Below are 16,256 nucleotides of genomic sequence, written 5' to 3' on the forward strand. Positions count from 1 at the left end.
TGTTCTTCATCTTTTAAATGAACACACAATAGAGCCTTCTGTTAGATATATCAATCTCTTTCACATTGCACATGAGGTATAATTTTTTTCAGGACATCTTTCTGGTCTTTAAATGACAACTTGATTGTTGGAGACAATCTCCATCACAGCAAAACTGTTTATCTGGTGGTCAAGTGAGTGGAGCTATTAGTCCTAAGTCCAGTTGTGTGGTCACTGGCTAGAGAAAATCATTTCAAGTTGAATGGATTCTGTTTTGATGTCCAATATCCAAATCTTATACTCAAAGGGAGTTCTCTAAAAGTTCGTGCAAGAACAGAAAGCTTCTGCCCCCGTTCTTCCACTGAACTCTTCAGTACGATATTGGGCAATTCCTAGATGTTTTCTGAATAGTTCACCTTGGGTTTAGTTTTCAGTAGAGATTTTTCATTGCAGATGCATGGTATAAAAGGACAATGCAAATAAAAAACCCATAACCCATGGTATTGGTAGAATGCTTGTCTAGGAGTGTGTAGGATGAGTTAAGTGGAAGGAAAGGGAAACGGAAAGGGAGAGGGAGAGGTAGAGGGAAAAGGAGAGGTAGAGGGAAAGGGAAAGGGAAAGGGAAAGGTAGGTCTAATAAATTGATCTACTTCTCTCTCCCTGCACTAAATGAAAAAAAGGCTGGTAAGCATATTTGAAAAGAGTCAAGCAGAAAAATATTTATTTACAGACTTCTCTACCATCGTACCAGGTAGAAAGGAGAAGGCATTAAAATTTCATCATATTTCTCTTCTGAAATCGGATGGATACATAGGTGAGCCATATTAGCTACCTCTTAGGATGGACATATGCCTAACATAAGCTTTCTTCTACCCACTGATCCAAAAGACATGTATCAAAAAGCATTCACAGACAATTAGGTCAGCGATACCTCCTTTGCCCCTCCTTTTCCTTAACTTGCTTGCTGAGTTTATTCCAGGTTTTCAAATTCCTGTTGATAAAACTGAAGAACAAAAGTGCAGCTAGGGCTTGTGCAAGTGACAATTTTCAGAGTAACTTCATTTTCTAAGCAGCTTGACTTTTCTCGTCAGGGAAGTGTATCTGTCAAATCACATGTTCCTCTCCCTAAGATCCAATAACAGGGGGCTGATATCTGAAAAACAATGATATTCAAGAACATGCAGTATTTAACAAAGTTACATTCACAATAATACAACAGTTCAATCCATTTTCTACTATTGCTGGACAGAAGAATTAAGTAAATCACCAGAACTTGGATAGTGAAGCAGTACCACAGCCAGGAGTAGGACTGAGCTTTCCCAAGTTCCAACCCCACTGCACAACCACAAGGCCACATAACTTGCTCTCACAGTCTCTTAGAAACCCCAAGCCACTCTGGCAGACAATGACATCATGAATAAATCCAGCTGGCATCAACCACAGCCTTAGCTAGGTACAGGATGAACTTCAGCCTGGGGAATACAGCAAACACGGTCCCCATGGCCAGGCCATGTCAGTTCCTGCATCGTCACACAAACCATCTTCCCTCTTTTTCTGGGACGATGCATCAGGTTTGGATCAGGAGCAGCACAAGGACAGCCCCAGCAGTAAGTGTTTGAGGAAATGGCACAAACACCATCCCAAATGTAATTATCTGTACCATAAGCCAGAGGCCCTGAAAGAGGGCTGGGGGACCTCTAAGTAAACCCAAAGGCAAACAGAACTGTCCATCCTCTACTGTTATCTCCTCTGAAAAGCTAGGAGGGCTGTGTCAGCATCTTTGTGAGAGTCTGGGAAAGTATAGCCACCTGATTTTCTGTCCCAATTTGAGGCTTTGATTTGATAAAGATCCATTCTTACAGCCTTGAGTCATTTTAGTTGCTTTTTCTTGCCTTTCTTTTCCCAAACAGTCTAACCTGGAAAGTGGAACTCCAGTACCCCAGGAGGGTATTACTGACGTGATGCAGCCTGACAATATGTAACTCCTGTCTCCTTCTTGCATTTCTACTCTCGAGTATTCTATAAAGAACTTTTTTTTTTTCAAAGCTACGTTGTTCCAAGGACTCAGTTAATCTGTTCTTTGCTGTGACCAATAAGTGCTTTTTTTTCTCCCCATAAATGACCACTATTTGGTATCTCTCCTTGCTGTGGATTTCTCCAAACTGTAAAGTCTTACACCCCCTTATGTAAAGCTACATCTTCTGAATAATGCATATGGATTATGAACTCCTATGATTTTTCTTAGGGCTTTGATTCATGCAAATAGCTGACCAAAGGGAAGTCCATTAATTAACATTACTGAGAACTCAGATCTTGTTTTCTGGCTCCCTCTTTGGGAGGGTTATTTGTTCTGTTTGTTTGATTGCTCTTCATGCTGCGTGTTCATGTCTACCCAGGCTTTTATATTGTGTCCATCATCATGAAATGTGAGATGATTGATAACTCTCTTCTAATTCACAGAACAGATACTGTCTCAGCAACAGCAGATTTTGGCCTAAAAAGCAGTACTTGAGGCCTGACATGTAATCTGTGGATTTGTCCAATCTAATTACTGCCACTTGCATCAGTGTTTTTATGATATAGACACACATCCACTCAGAAAAATCACTAAAGCTACAGAGGCAGCTGCCAGGCAGTCATTCCATCACTTCTGGCTTGGAAATTATTTGAAAGATGCTATAGAGGTGGAAGGCTCTGAAAAGCATCATCGGTCCCTTAAACAACATATTTTCCTTTGAGTCTGCTCACAGTCAAGTACTCTTTTATTAGATTAGACTCAGTTTTTCACTAATTTAATTGTACTTTCTTGTAATTAGGTAAAATCCTGGTTTTGTTGAAGTCAGTAATAAAACTTCTACAGCAAAAACTACTGAATATATCCATTTTTAAGATAATAGGCTGAGAGTTGGGCTAAAAAATAATATGCATTGAGAACTGTGCAGCAATGCCAGACAAACTGCCATACCCAAACTCATTTGTTGACAATTGCCTTTAGTGTTTCTAACGTGTGGTTCTCTTCAGTGCAGACACATTCCAGGAACAGTTGGCCATGCGCATTCCCTGGGCATCTTAGACATGTTTCTGGCACTCATTCTCTATGGAATTGTTCCGTAAGTCTCAAAATCATTCCAATGAACCAGAAAGTATCTCCTTATATTTTTCTTGCATTTAAAATTCCCATGAAGTTGTCGAAAACTGGGCATGCAATGAAAGATCATATTTAGAAATGATCAGTCTATGTTTGACTATCTGCACCAGAATCACCTCAAGCTAACACCAGTGTAAATCACATGCCTTTCACTGACACCCCTAAAATTATATGCAAAGGCAACTGCCGTATAAGGAAAGAAAGGGATTAGGGTGATTGGATGTTTCCATTGGTAAAGAAATTAAAAAATGTTATTTATTTCAACCTGAACTCATCAGTCTTCTTCCTGACTGCCCTTGTCTTCACTGAAAGAGGGGAACACGTTGGTTTTGCATCGCTGCTGAGCTCGGGTTTACAGTGAGAGAGAATTAAGTCATGACTTTGCCAAGCAGCAACTTCTGTCGACACAAGCTTTATTCACTGCCACAGACTCCTGGTTGTTCCCTTCTCAAACACAGCAGCCCTCACCCAGGGATCTGATGGCTTCGGATCCCATCCCAGACCAGGGATGTACTATGAGTTGGCAGGATTTGTCCCCATTAGTGGAATCAAGGGTGAGATAGACTGTCCAAGCCTGGGAATATAAAACTGACCTTGCCTTTCCAATAGCTTCTAGCAGGTCTGAATAAACACCCTGGCAGGAGGACCGGAGATCCGACAGGCAGTGAGGATAACCTCATATTGGCTAAGATTGCCTGTGAATGTAACAAGAAACAGCCCAGTCTCCTTGTGCTATGCATAAGCATCCAGAACATTAATGTGGGATTTGATTTGGACATTTAAAGCTGCCTGCGTAAGCTTGTGACTGTGGGTCTTTTCACCCATCTTTTGTGCATTTTCTTCCTTGCAAATATGTATTTGCTGCAGCACATTTTCAAAGGGAATCGAGAAAGAAAAAACTAAAAGCTACATATATTAGTATTCATGTTTAATTTAATATCAGATTACAAGTGGAAATTAAAATGATTTTTCTGTCACTGTTATCTCTCTTCACTTGGCAAAGATCAATTTCCTTCTTCCCCACTGCTTACTAATAAGACATCTGAAAACTAAGATGGTTTTTATGTTTACTTCCTTGTTTAAATCAGCTTTCTCAACTAAGGACAGTTTTGGCAATATATTTGCTGTTTAACTTGTGATTTCTGTGTTGGCTCAGGTTCCACCAGTGACAGAACATCAAACACAGAGAGGCTATATATTTTTAATTATGCAGGGATGCCCTCGTGCATAAGTACATGCAAATTAAACAAACAGAATTCAAAACCGATTCAGAACAGATTGTGCATGTTACACAATCAATTGCATTTTGGGCTCAGAAAAGATGGTGCACTATTTTGCTTCTCATGCTGAGAAGTAAGGAGATTATCAGCCATCACTTGGTACATCATCATGCCATTGCTACTGCTGTGTCTGGTACTGCCAGGTTTGGTACCACTTTATCGAGGGCTGACAAGCCAAGGCAGACTGACGGCAATACACGAATGCTCGAGTGTGAAATCAGCTGAACAACTGGTCTATGTGGAATTACACCTTTCTATAAAGGAAATACTAACGTCCAGCAAGAGCATTTGAAAAAATATGTCTCAAAGAATCTGACATAAGCACCCAGCCATCTGCGTCCAAAATCAAGCACTACTTTGAAATGGGAAGGATAAAATAATGAGAAAAGTTGCTGTTTGAAGTCCACGCTGCATTTTATGAATTTGGTACTTGCACCCCGGTGGCATTACAGCTCCAAACAAGATGTAATTATTTCAAAAGACAAAAAATGTTCAGTGAAAGTCCTGCAGGGCAAGGTAGTCACACCAAAATGAAAAGGAAGGAAATATGGCCATCTGCATACTGCAGATGAGGAACTAAAACATTAGAGACAGAGGCTGTGGGTGTCCCTAAGGAGATGAAAATTCCTCCTGCATAACAAACCTGAGCTTTTTTTTGAAAAGTTGAGTAATGTGTCCTGCAGCACATTCTCTTGGGATATTACCTCATACCCTTTAGACATTTCACTGTATCAGAAGTCCCCTTATTTAAGAGCCTAGTATTTCTCTTTCAGATTTTTTTTTTCATTCCGTCTTAAATACCCATGCTCAGTATTAATAAGAACTTTTCCTCTAGGGTGTTTACGCCTGGAATACCTATATAGCAGTATCTTACCTTCTTCCTCTCAAATTTGATTATCCTTCATTTATCCACTTTATATATTGAAGTTTCAATCTTTCCTTCTCCCTGTCGATAAAGTTGCTCTTGTCCTTCTCGGTGGATGATGTCTCAAGGTTTCTTTCAGCCCTATCTTACATGGTTCCACGACTTTCTTCAGTGTTTCTGTATTGTTGATATGGTTGCACCCAGAACTGAAATCCAGTGAGCACCTTCTGTGAAGACCTGGCTCTGCCTCTGCTAGAGATCCAACGTGACAATTCCTTGCATTGCACCAGAAGCTGCTGATTCCGTATGAGCAGTCTGTGTCTCACTGAGGGTGCTCTTGCCGGCCACCTGCTTGGGTCACCTAAGGGAAGGGTGCCTGCATCTCTGGTTGCCTCCCAGCGCAGGGGTGGACTTGGGGCACCTGGTTCCTCTCCAGGAAGCCTCGACCTGGCCAACTGTGCCAGGCCGGCAGGCGGGTGTCTGGACACACTTCAGGAGCTGGGTACCAAGGTTGGTGTGCACATGATGTGCGGCTGTATGGGCACTTCTGGCGCTACAGAACTCTGAGGTGAGCTGAAAGCTGCACCGGAGCTGCTTCTGGGGTCGAGGATGCAGGCGATGGTCTTTGTTCCCATTTCCATCTTCCTGGCCTCGAGCTATCTGTCCTGAGGTGCCTTTGGTGCTTTTTACCAAAGACCACGGAGCCACGGGGGAAAACTTGGCAGGTTGTGACCCACGCCTACCTGCCTGGAAAAAAAAAAAAAAAAAGGAACAAAACATCCTTTAATTTAATCCGGGGTGGGGAAGGGTGACCTTTCCTCTTAGAAAACGGCGGCAAGCCGTCCTCCCCGCCGTTGGCCCCTGGCCCCGGCCGGTCTCCGGTGGGCAATGAGGATAGTGAAGATGCCAACTGCTGGCGGAGGGGTTGGACGGGGAAAGGAAATCCCGTTCCCTCGCACCCCTCCACAGTTACAACCACAGCACGCACCGGGCGGCGGGGCTCACCCACGGCGCGGCGGCGGGAGGCGGGGGGACCGCAGGAGGCGGCGGCGGCGGAGGAGGAGGAGGAGGGAGGAGGGGGCGAGCGGCGGGGAGGGGAGGGAACACCTCGGCTGGGCGGAACACGCCGGCCGGCGCGGTCCCAGTCTGTCGCGGTCGGGCTGCCCGCGCTGCCGGCGGCTCCCCCTCGCCCCGCACGCTCCCCTCGGGGCCGGGGGAGGCGGCGCCCGCCGCGTCCCGCCCGCAACTTTCCCTCCCCCGTGGATGGCTTTCGTCGGAGACCCGCAGGGCAACCGGGCGCTTGACACCTGTCCCCCATGGGCAGCCCCCGCGCCTAAGTTTGCCGGCGCCCGGCCCCCCTCCGCCGCCGCAGGGCGGGCTTGAAGCCGCGGCGGGGCCGCGGTGCCCATGGCCGGGCGCTGTCCGTGCGCGCCGCCCCGTCCCGCCCGCCGGGGACCCGCCGCGCCCGCCCGAGAGCCGCAGCGGGGGCGCTGAGGGAGGCAGCCCCGGCTCTCCGCCACCCCATCGGCGCCAGCCGCCGTTGCCCGCAGGGTCGCTGGCGGCGGCGGCGGCGGGGGCGGCGGCGGGGCCGCGGGATCCGTCCGCGCTCGCTGCCCCCGTGCAGTTCCCGAGTCGTCTGTCCTCGGCGGCGGTCCGCGGGTGACATGCAGTCCCTCATCTCTCCGGTGACCAAGGCTATCCTGGTGGCTTTGTTCATCTTCGCCATCCTGCTGATCCTCTACGTGATTCTGTGGTACATCTGCCGCGATGTGGATTGCGACCATGGGATCTGAGCGGCGCCGCGGGGACAGGGTTTAGGAGCCGGGATTCACCCCGCGGGGCCGGGAGCGGCAGCGAGAGCCCCGCCGGGCGGCAGCCACCGCCACCGCGGCCGAGCAGGGGAAGGGAAGAAAAGAGGAAAAAAAAAAAAAAAAAAAAAAAAAAAAGGGAGAAAAGAACCGAGCCGAAAGAGCCCGGAGGACAACTGCGATCAAGAAACCAACCTGAGCTTGACCTTCAGAGACCAGGGTGACCCGGTGAGTCTCTGCTCTCCGCGGCGCGGGGGATGCGCGGGTGCAGTGGGGCTGCCTCTCTCCCTCCCAGTCCGCTCGCTCTCCTCTCACACGCACAGCACACACATACACACATGCACACTCCCTCTCACAGGCACGCACATGGATGTGGCACAGGCGCCCGACGTTGCGCGCACACACACACCAGTGGATGTGCGTGCCCGAGTGCCTACTGCACGCAAGGATGCGTGTCCCCTGGGGCCATGCAGGACCCGTCCTGCTGGACGGGATAAATTGTACCTGCCCCCGTCTCCGTGCCTCCCCGCTTTAATTTTCGAGAGGTGACAACGCGCAAAAGGCAACGCGCCCGCGGGAGCGGCGGGGGCCGGTGCGGGTGCCTGAGGGCGGCGGGCGGCCGCGCTGCCTTTGCGGCCCCACATTGGTATGCAGGCGGTGACTGCGCCGCCAGGCAGACCGAAAAGGTGAGCCCAGGGGATGGGGGAAAGCCAACGCTTCATCAGTCCGGGCGCAAATCGGGAAGTTACGGAAAATGAAGGGAAAGATGTCAGGTATCCGGCCAGTGCCAGCAGGCAGACTTCGGGGAGGGGATGTGAATCGGGATAAGTTTCTCCTTCAGCAGGGGAAGGTTGGTGGAAGGAAGCGGGGATATGACAAAAAATGTGCATGGGAAGTTCTGGATGGTAGCAGACCTTGTCTGGTGTCACTGACACTGCATTTCCTACGTGCTACTCTCCCTTAAAAGGGTTAATGCTCAAGGGTTTACCATACGCCCAACCTCGGCAGTGTCAGAAAAGGTTGATAAAAAAGTACACAATTGATGAACATGTTTGTGCCGAGCATGTTGGGACACAAGAGGGGATGTATCCTGCCCACCCGTTTTCCCACCTGAGAGAATTTGTTGTTGACTGTTTTTACTCTTATTGTTTGGTTGTACTGAATATCCTGTGCTGAAGCAGAGAGACAGCAACACATTGTGTTTAAAGTGGAAAAGACCTACTCAAAGAAAAATGGTCCTAAACACTTGGGCTGTAACTGTTTTTGTCCTTGACACACAAGCTATCGGGAACAGGAGCAAACTCTCACTGCATGTGCTATCCCTGGCGGGATGTATTCGGATGCTGCAGGATGTGGGTGTGTGTACACAGTGGGTAATAAGAAAAAAACAGGTCGTGTTTAAAGGGGGGGAATGCAAACCTAGCCAAGTGTAAAGTATAATTGCATGGTTCTGGATGATTTGGCATTGAGTATTGGTGATCGAAAGCTCACCTTTGCAACAGGAGGTCTGTATATGGGAGGGAACTGGAAGTCGATTCTCTTGCCATTTTGCTTTGTGCTTCTGTTCAGATTGTGTTTTGAAGGGCTTTTGACCCGACTAGTTGATCAAACATGACATTACTGTTAACACACGCTACTAATGTGATTATAACAGCAGTGACATCAATGTTTCCTTGCCCTGCAACTACAGTAGCAATGCATTTGTTTACTTCCCCGGTGCCCGCTCTGAGATGTCTGTTACTCAACAGCTCTGAACAGCAAAGGAAGAGGGAGGAGGAGGGAGAAACTCTTACAGGCATTTAAAAATGGCCATAGCTCTGTCTCCCTTGTGTGTTTAATTATGTAGAAATTAATCTCTAAGTCCTCTTCTTTATCTTTTTTATTCGCAGTTTCACCAGTCAGTACACTTGTTTTTACCTAAGTGGCAAAAACCTCTTCACACGTTGACATGTCAGGTTGTGTCACATGTTCCCTTCCGAATTAACAGCGGTAAACACCTTCTGCCCCTCTCCCAGTTAGCAGGAGCTAGCCGGGTGAGACAGTTATAGAGGCTTTGCCATTTAGTGTTAATTATTTCACAGTAACCCAGTGTTTTAAGCTGTTATTTATAGAACTGCATGGAATGTGGCAAATTAATATGGCTTTCATAAAACTTTAAATATCAAGATATATGTGTGCGGGTGATTGAAATATCTGAAGTGTTGACATGACCAAACATATTTTATACTACCCACCATAACTGCTGTTCATCAGTTTAATAATAGCAGAAACCATGAAATAGTCTGTCCAGTTATTGTCTGACCATTAGTGTTTCCAGCTGGCTAATTATTATTTTTAACATATTGTTTCTAGGAGACAAGATGTAGAATGATTTTTTTAATAACAGCTTTTATTCTAAATAAGGTAAACATATATGTGTTTATATATAAATATATATATAGGCATTTGTATAAACACAAATGGGTATTTTCCAGTCTAATACAACTTAAAAATAAGGGGACCAATGATGAGCAGTATTGAATTTGATTTGTAGTTGAAGTCACAGATGTGTTGGCCTTGGATCAATACTGTATGTATTCATTATTGTGTATTTACATATGCAAACCCCTTCAGATCTGAAACCCACCTTTTCCTATTGTTGTGGCGCTTGATAGAAGAGAATGAAATCCTGGCCTTGCTGAGCTCCGTGTAGAATTTTGCAGTTGGTTTCAACAGAGCCAGAAAGGTATTTGGCAGATTAGTACGTGAATTTGAAACAGCGTGATGTTGCTGAAGTTGAGAGAGCTATTAAAACAGTAAAAAGGATGAAATCAGATGCAGTGGAGTACCTACAAGCCTTATTTTTGTACTTATTTACTTGTTTGCTAAGAAATTTGGTGTTATTAGCTGCTCCTGCCCCAGCTGAACAATTTTCACCAGCTTACTCTCTCTTAATATATTCAAAGGTGATATCTGCAACTGAGATGCAGAGTATAGTAGCAGCAGTAGATATAGATCACCTGTGTTTTTTGCTATGAGACAGTTTGTAACACCAGGCAAAGACAACTTATTATTGTGTTCCTACTTGAGCCAAGAGAGATCTTCGCTGTATTGCAAAAATTAGTAATGTCATGGTCTGAAAGTAGGTTTTTAGTCCAAAAGCAGTTTAATAGGCTGTTCAAGAATTGTGTAAAAGGATATTTCAAAGCTTTGCCTTTTTATTGTGAAAAACTCTGTGAAGAAGTTACCAGTGCTTTATCAGCAGAATTGTAATGAATGTTATGGATTAAGTCCTACTGCAAGGCAACATACTATATACCATGATCCCAGGAACCTTGTCACATCAGACTTAAATGTGCAGTATGTTTCTGGATAAGTAATTCTTTACTCAATCCCTATTCAGGCAAATTCTCTGAAGACTTATTAAGTATTTTCTGTAAGTGGCATGTAAGAGTAACCGGGCAATGAACATCACAGGTTTGCTTATTTTTTAGTTTCTTCCTCAAAAAATGGATTAATAAGAATCAGTGTCTTCATGCTATGCCCTCTGTGCATCTTATACCATTTCCCTAAAACAGGCTTAAAATGAGCACTGAAGATCATTCCAGCATAGGAGGGTCTGCGCAGAGATGAAAGGTTAGCCAAGGTCCAAGGATGGCCAGTGCTGCATCCACAAGATGTCCTTGTGTCATAGGAGTGCTCAGCTGTACTTTTTCCCATCCAGGTGAGTGTAAAGTGGAGTAACCTTCAGGCTGCTGTCAGGCAGGACATGTGGATCTGCCCTATGCAGCGCCAGCCCCATTTGGGAGAGGGCTTGGTCTAGGAGCGATTTTCTACTGTCTGCTCTATGCAAGGTGATATCATAGTTGTTCCTTGTGGCCTTAAAATCTGTGAGCCTCAGGTTATTGATTACGTGACAAGCAGTTGGCATGATTTGTGTGTTTATAAACAGCTTGGAGGTGGGATTGTTGAGATTAATTGTACAATTTATACCATGATTCTAACACTAGAAACTGTCAGGGCCCTTTAAATGACAAATTTTGGGGCAGTGTTAGGGAATACAGTGTCACTGTAACAAGAGTATTAAACCTGCAGCGTGAGCAGGCCATATCTTTGCTTCTTGGTGGTGGTGTACGTCAGTTATAAAGAACATGCATATTTGCCCTTCACTTAAAAATCAGGCACTGTGCACACGTCAGGTGCCATTAAATGCTCGCCTGGCTGCTCCCTCCCTGCTGCAGGGCACCGCATCAGGGCTGCAGTTGGGCATTCAAACACAGGGGAAAGTTCCACTGCCCTTTCTCAAAAGATAACTTTTTCCCCAGTTTTTCTTTGATGCATGAGTGTTTTCTCCTTTTCCTCCTAAGCATTAACCCTCTGAACTGTGACTTAGTGTGTTTGTGGACAAAGCGCACGGATTGATTTTCCTGAAGCAGGCTGACAAAATGATGAGTGTATTGGAAAGCAGCACACACTTGCTTATTTGTTGTTCTACATTCAACTAAGTTGAATATCCTAATATCCTCTAAAACAGACTTTTTTATTTTATGTGTTGCTTTTAAATGCTATTATTAATTACTAATATGGTTCATGTAGTTGCACAGCAGCATCTGCTCTTGCTAGAGGCATTCTGATAGCTCTAAAATTTTACCTAAGTGAGAAAATTTGAGCTTCAGCTTGGAGGGGCTCATAACACTGTCTGCTTTTGAGAATTATATCCTTGTTTTGAATGTTCTGATGTACTACTTTGGAATACTAAAGATTTTTACTGACATTTTCATAAGCCATTTAATCATACAAAAAGGATACCAATGAGGTGACATTCAGAGTTCCGGTTTAGAACATAGTTGGAATGTGGATTATGATGAAGGAGAAATTGTGGAAAAAATTGTGACTGATAAAGAAAGAAGAAGGAATGGGAAAAAAAGAAGAAATAATGTTATATCAGGACAGATGAAGAGAGATTCCTGAGTGTTCAAATTTTAAAAGAGTGCAGCTAATGCAAAGGAAAATGAGACTCTCACAACACAAGAATTTCCACTTTCCTTTACAGAAAGTGTATATACATATTGATATACAAATATGTTCAAATAGACGTGTGTATATGTACACATATTTGTACAATCTATGTGATCAAATTAGAAATTTGCTAGAACAAATTTGATAGAACAAGCTGGGAATTTTTACATGTTTTTTATTGATTTTATTTCTTTATCCTCGAAACCTGACTCTATTAATGCCCAAAATGTGTTTACTTGAAAACAAATAGTGTTGCAGATGCTTTCCCGAGGACTTGATGATCAAACACGAGTGATATTATATATTGAAGCAATAAATTAATAAATTCTATAAAGAAAATGCTAATGCTCTGTTCACTTTGAAAAAAAAATGAGTTCAGGTTTTGTGGGCTGGAAGAAATACATTAATAACAAATAGATTTTATGTCTTGTTCTTTCCATTTGTCTCAAAGAGACAAAGCCCCTACTTATTAGGGAAAAATCCTATTAGGTAATTAACCTATTATGACCAAGAAATATAGGTGAGAAAAAAGCATCTCAGAGAGAAGATAGCAGAGCCGTAATATTTTGGCTAAAAACAGTCATAGCCAACACCTTCTTACAAAAGTACAAATCTTTGATGTAATACATCCTCTGTACTTATGTCTTTAAGTATAAAGGAGGAAAGAACCTCCCTGAAGTTATAAGTGTTAAAACTTACGCACAGGGAAACCTGCTGCATGGTTATGATGCTTTTTGGTATTATGGTGTCTTATATAAAACCTGTGTAAAAAAATGTTTGTGTTTGCATGAAATATAGGAATGTGTTTCAAGGGCTGTATTTCCCCAAGGGCTGGGGAAAAAAAAAAAAAGCCTTTTGAATGAATAATCTCTTTCATATTTATTGCATATTGGAGTAAACCTGAACACACAGAGAAAAATTTATTTGCTGTTTTGCTCTACCATTTCAGTGGTGAGTTGCATATGCTGTGAACCCTGTTAAATGAATAACCAACAAACTCACTGTGATACCTACAGCAAAATTTAAACAAGGTCTTCATTAAGTTGTGCTCATCATAGAAACTGTATGTGACATAACTGACTTGCAGGGCATGTTTCCTATAGAGCTCTTATAATTAGTGCACTTCTGAGGATACTGCCATTACCATCCTTGTGAGATGTGTATATGAGATTAGCTCAGTTGGTTAGAGCATGGTGCTCATAACACCAGGGTTGTAGGTTTGATCCCCATATGGGCCATTCACTTAAAGAGATGATCCTTTTGAGTCCCTTCCAACTCAGAATATTCTGTGATTCTCTGTGATATAAATGGGCTTAAAATAATTTTACGATCAATCTCTATTCTAATGAGTTGTTTTTATTTTCTACTGCAATACCGTTCTGGCACGCTTAAAAGGGATGATAACTAAGTGGGAATTTAATGAAGTCTTGGTATTGGACACTGAGTACACAGAGAGGCACTCATCAGTATGTGTTTCTAGTGACAGATACAGCATGACTGAACTTGGCTGCAGTGGCCCTGAAAAGGTGGAGTTCAAGATCCTTTGGTCAGCAAGGAGGGTGCATAGCAAGCTCACTACCCTGCACTTCAGGAGAGCAGACTTTTGACTTCTTCAGGATTTGCTTGGTAAAGTACCATGGGATAAAGCCCTAGAGGGAAGAACTGCCCAGGAAAACTGGTTAATATTCAAGGATTGCCTCCTCCAAGACCAGAAGCGATGCATCACAACAAAGAGGAAGTCAGGCAAAAATGCCAGGAGGCCTGCATTGAACAAGGAGCTTCTGGACAAACTCAAACACAGAAAGGAAGCCTACAAAGGGTGGAAGCAAGGACAGGTAGCTTGAGAGGAATTCACTGAAATTGCCCAAGCAGCCAGGGATAAGGTTGGAAATGTCAAGGGCATCAAGGGCAACAAAAAAAGCTTCTATAGATATGTGGGTGATAAAAGGAGGACTAAAGAAAATGTGACTCCTCTCCAGAAGGTGGTTTCCCAGGATATGGAGAAGGTTGAGGAACTAAATAACTTTTTTGGGGGGAACACAGGTGGGCAATGTGTGCACATCCTTGTTTCCACTCTCTTTAGGTTTCCTTTTTTGTGTTTGAGTTTGTCTAGGAGCTCTTTTCAGTAGAGCAAGTTGCTTAAAGCTCCATCTAGCTTGACCTTGAACACTGCAAGGAATGGGGCATCCACAGCTTCTCTGTGCAACCAGTTTCAGTCTTTCACCATCCTCACAGTAAAGAATTTCTTCCTAAAATCTAATCTAAACCTTTCTAAATTTAAATCTTCTTCAGTTTAAAGCCATTCCCCCTTGTCCTATCACTACATGCTCTTGTAAAATGTCCCTCTCCAGTTCTCTTGTAGCCCCCTTTAGGTCCTGGAAAACTGCTATAAGCTCTCCCCGGAGACTTCTCTTCTCCAGGCTGAGCAACCTTATCTTTCTCAGTCTGTTATAGGTGAGGTGATATGTTCCCCTGGTCATTCCTGTGTGCCTCCTGTGGACTCTCTCCAGCAGGTCCATGTCTTTCCTATGCTGAGGCTTGCTGAAAGCTGGAGTTGAGCAGTCTCCCATCTTTGGATCTTTTTTTCAAGACCTCTTGAGCAACATGGTCTGACCTGAAAGCTTGCCCTGCTTTGACTAGTAGAGAGGACTACAGAGCTTCTGAGGTCCCTTCCAACTTAAATTATCCTAGGATTGTATGATCCTATCAACCATGTATTCTGGAGAGTCTTCTACTGGAATGAGTACTGGCTGGCTTGTTGTTACACACTCTTTCCTTATGTGTGCTGCCTTGGTAAACCAAAAGGATGGAGGCACAGAACTGGACTGTTCTTGGTAGGTCATGCTGAACATTTTACATCTACAGTTCCTACACAACACTTGTGGATATGGCATGGTCTGGAGCTGAAATGATACATGACAGTGCATCACTACAGCAGAATGGTCACTGTGCTTATACATGGAGAACGAAACCTTCACATAAAATAGCAACCTGAAGGTAGAAGACAAAAATCGCTATGTACTTCTAGCCTATTTAATTCTTATTCCTCTGTGGGGACTCCAGCACATTTCTAGGAACTGGAAATTAATTCAGTTTCATTGCTCTGACAATAATATAACCATGCTAGGCATACTCTTGTGTAGTGTAATTTTTTTCCATAGTCTTGTCCAATTTTTATCTTACTTTTTGTTTGTCTTCAGCTGTACAAAGCCTGTTACATTAAGTGTAATGTCCACATGGGTAGTTGGTACAGTAGGATTTTCAGGTATTGCCTGGCTTAAATTTGAACTGCTTTGAAGAGAAAAAAAATCTCACAGGAATGGAACACTTCAGCATCAAACCTGTCATCTCATACCTAGGCTACTCACAGTTTATATATAGGTGGAGAGCAGAATAATAAGTGGAGAAAAAGGCCCTTAATGCAAAAGGCCATTGCACCTTTTCTTCCCAGGTAGAAAAATCCTTCTCCTCAGCACTTGGAGCTGTAACTCCTGCCTGCCATTCTGGATGCTGGGCAGATGCTGGAGAGAGCAGGGAAGTTTCACAAGATGATAGTGGCCCCCCTTTATTCTGACATTTCATTATACACCTAAATGTAATCCAAATTTACAAGACTAAGTTATCAAGAGTGATTACTTTCAGTGCAAATCTGAAATAAATGAGAATTGCAGTGCATCTGTTGTTGGGGATTGAAACACTGATTATCTCATGTTAGTGCACAGAGTTACTGCCACCCCTCACCTTATTAAAGTCTTGGAAAGCCACGTTTCTATACCTCAGTTGGTTTTTTTACTTGGAGATGTATCAAATCATAATGAAAACATTTTGAGCCTAGGAAAAAAAAAACTGTTACATATTTGGATGCATAAAATGCTATTTTTGAGATTTCTGAAGTGATGTTAATTTTTTGTCTCATGGGCTTACAAGCCTGGAGAGATTTTAAATTAAAGGTAGAAAAGAAGAGAAGAGAAAACTTGCTTTTTACGTGAGTTCATGAAAGCTCTCTTAGTTCTAAAACTAAATTATGTATGAAGCAGCAAGGTCCTGTTCTGTCTATTACATTCACATGATGATTCCCGTTTTGAAATTTTACAGAGTATTCAGATAGATTCAGAAATAGATTGTATATGTAATGTATTTATTCTAGAACTTCTATGAACCTGCCTTCAGGAAATAAA

General features: G+C 43.5%; 1 protein-coding gene across 1 annotated transcript in view; it reads left to right on the top strand.

The window, feature by feature from the left end:
• Positions 1-7,177: 7,177 nt before the first annotated feature.
• The window catches only part of DHRSX (dehydrogenase/reductase X-linked), a 204,402-nt gene continuing 195,323 nt past the window's right edge, over positions 7,178-16,256 (top strand). The window contains exons 1-2 of the mRNA XM_050331355.1: positions 7,178-7,308; positions 10,638-10,783. Coding sequence (XP_050187312.1) covers positions 10,714-10,783 — 70 coding nt within the window. The 5' untranslated portion in view covers positions 7,178-7,308; positions 10,638-10,713. The remainder of the gene's footprint in view (positions 7,309-10,637; positions 10,784-16,256) is intronic.

The sequence above is a fragment of the Myiozetetes cayanensis genome, unplaced genomic scaffold, assembly GCF_022539395.1.
Source record: "Myiozetetes cayanensis isolate MyiCay16 unplaced genomic scaffold, myiCay2020 scf5-8, whole genome shotgun sequence".
In the NCBI taxonomy this organism is placed as follows: domain Eukaryota; kingdom Metazoa; phylum Chordata; class Aves; order Passeriformes; family Tyrannidae; genus Myiozetetes; species Myiozetetes cayanensis.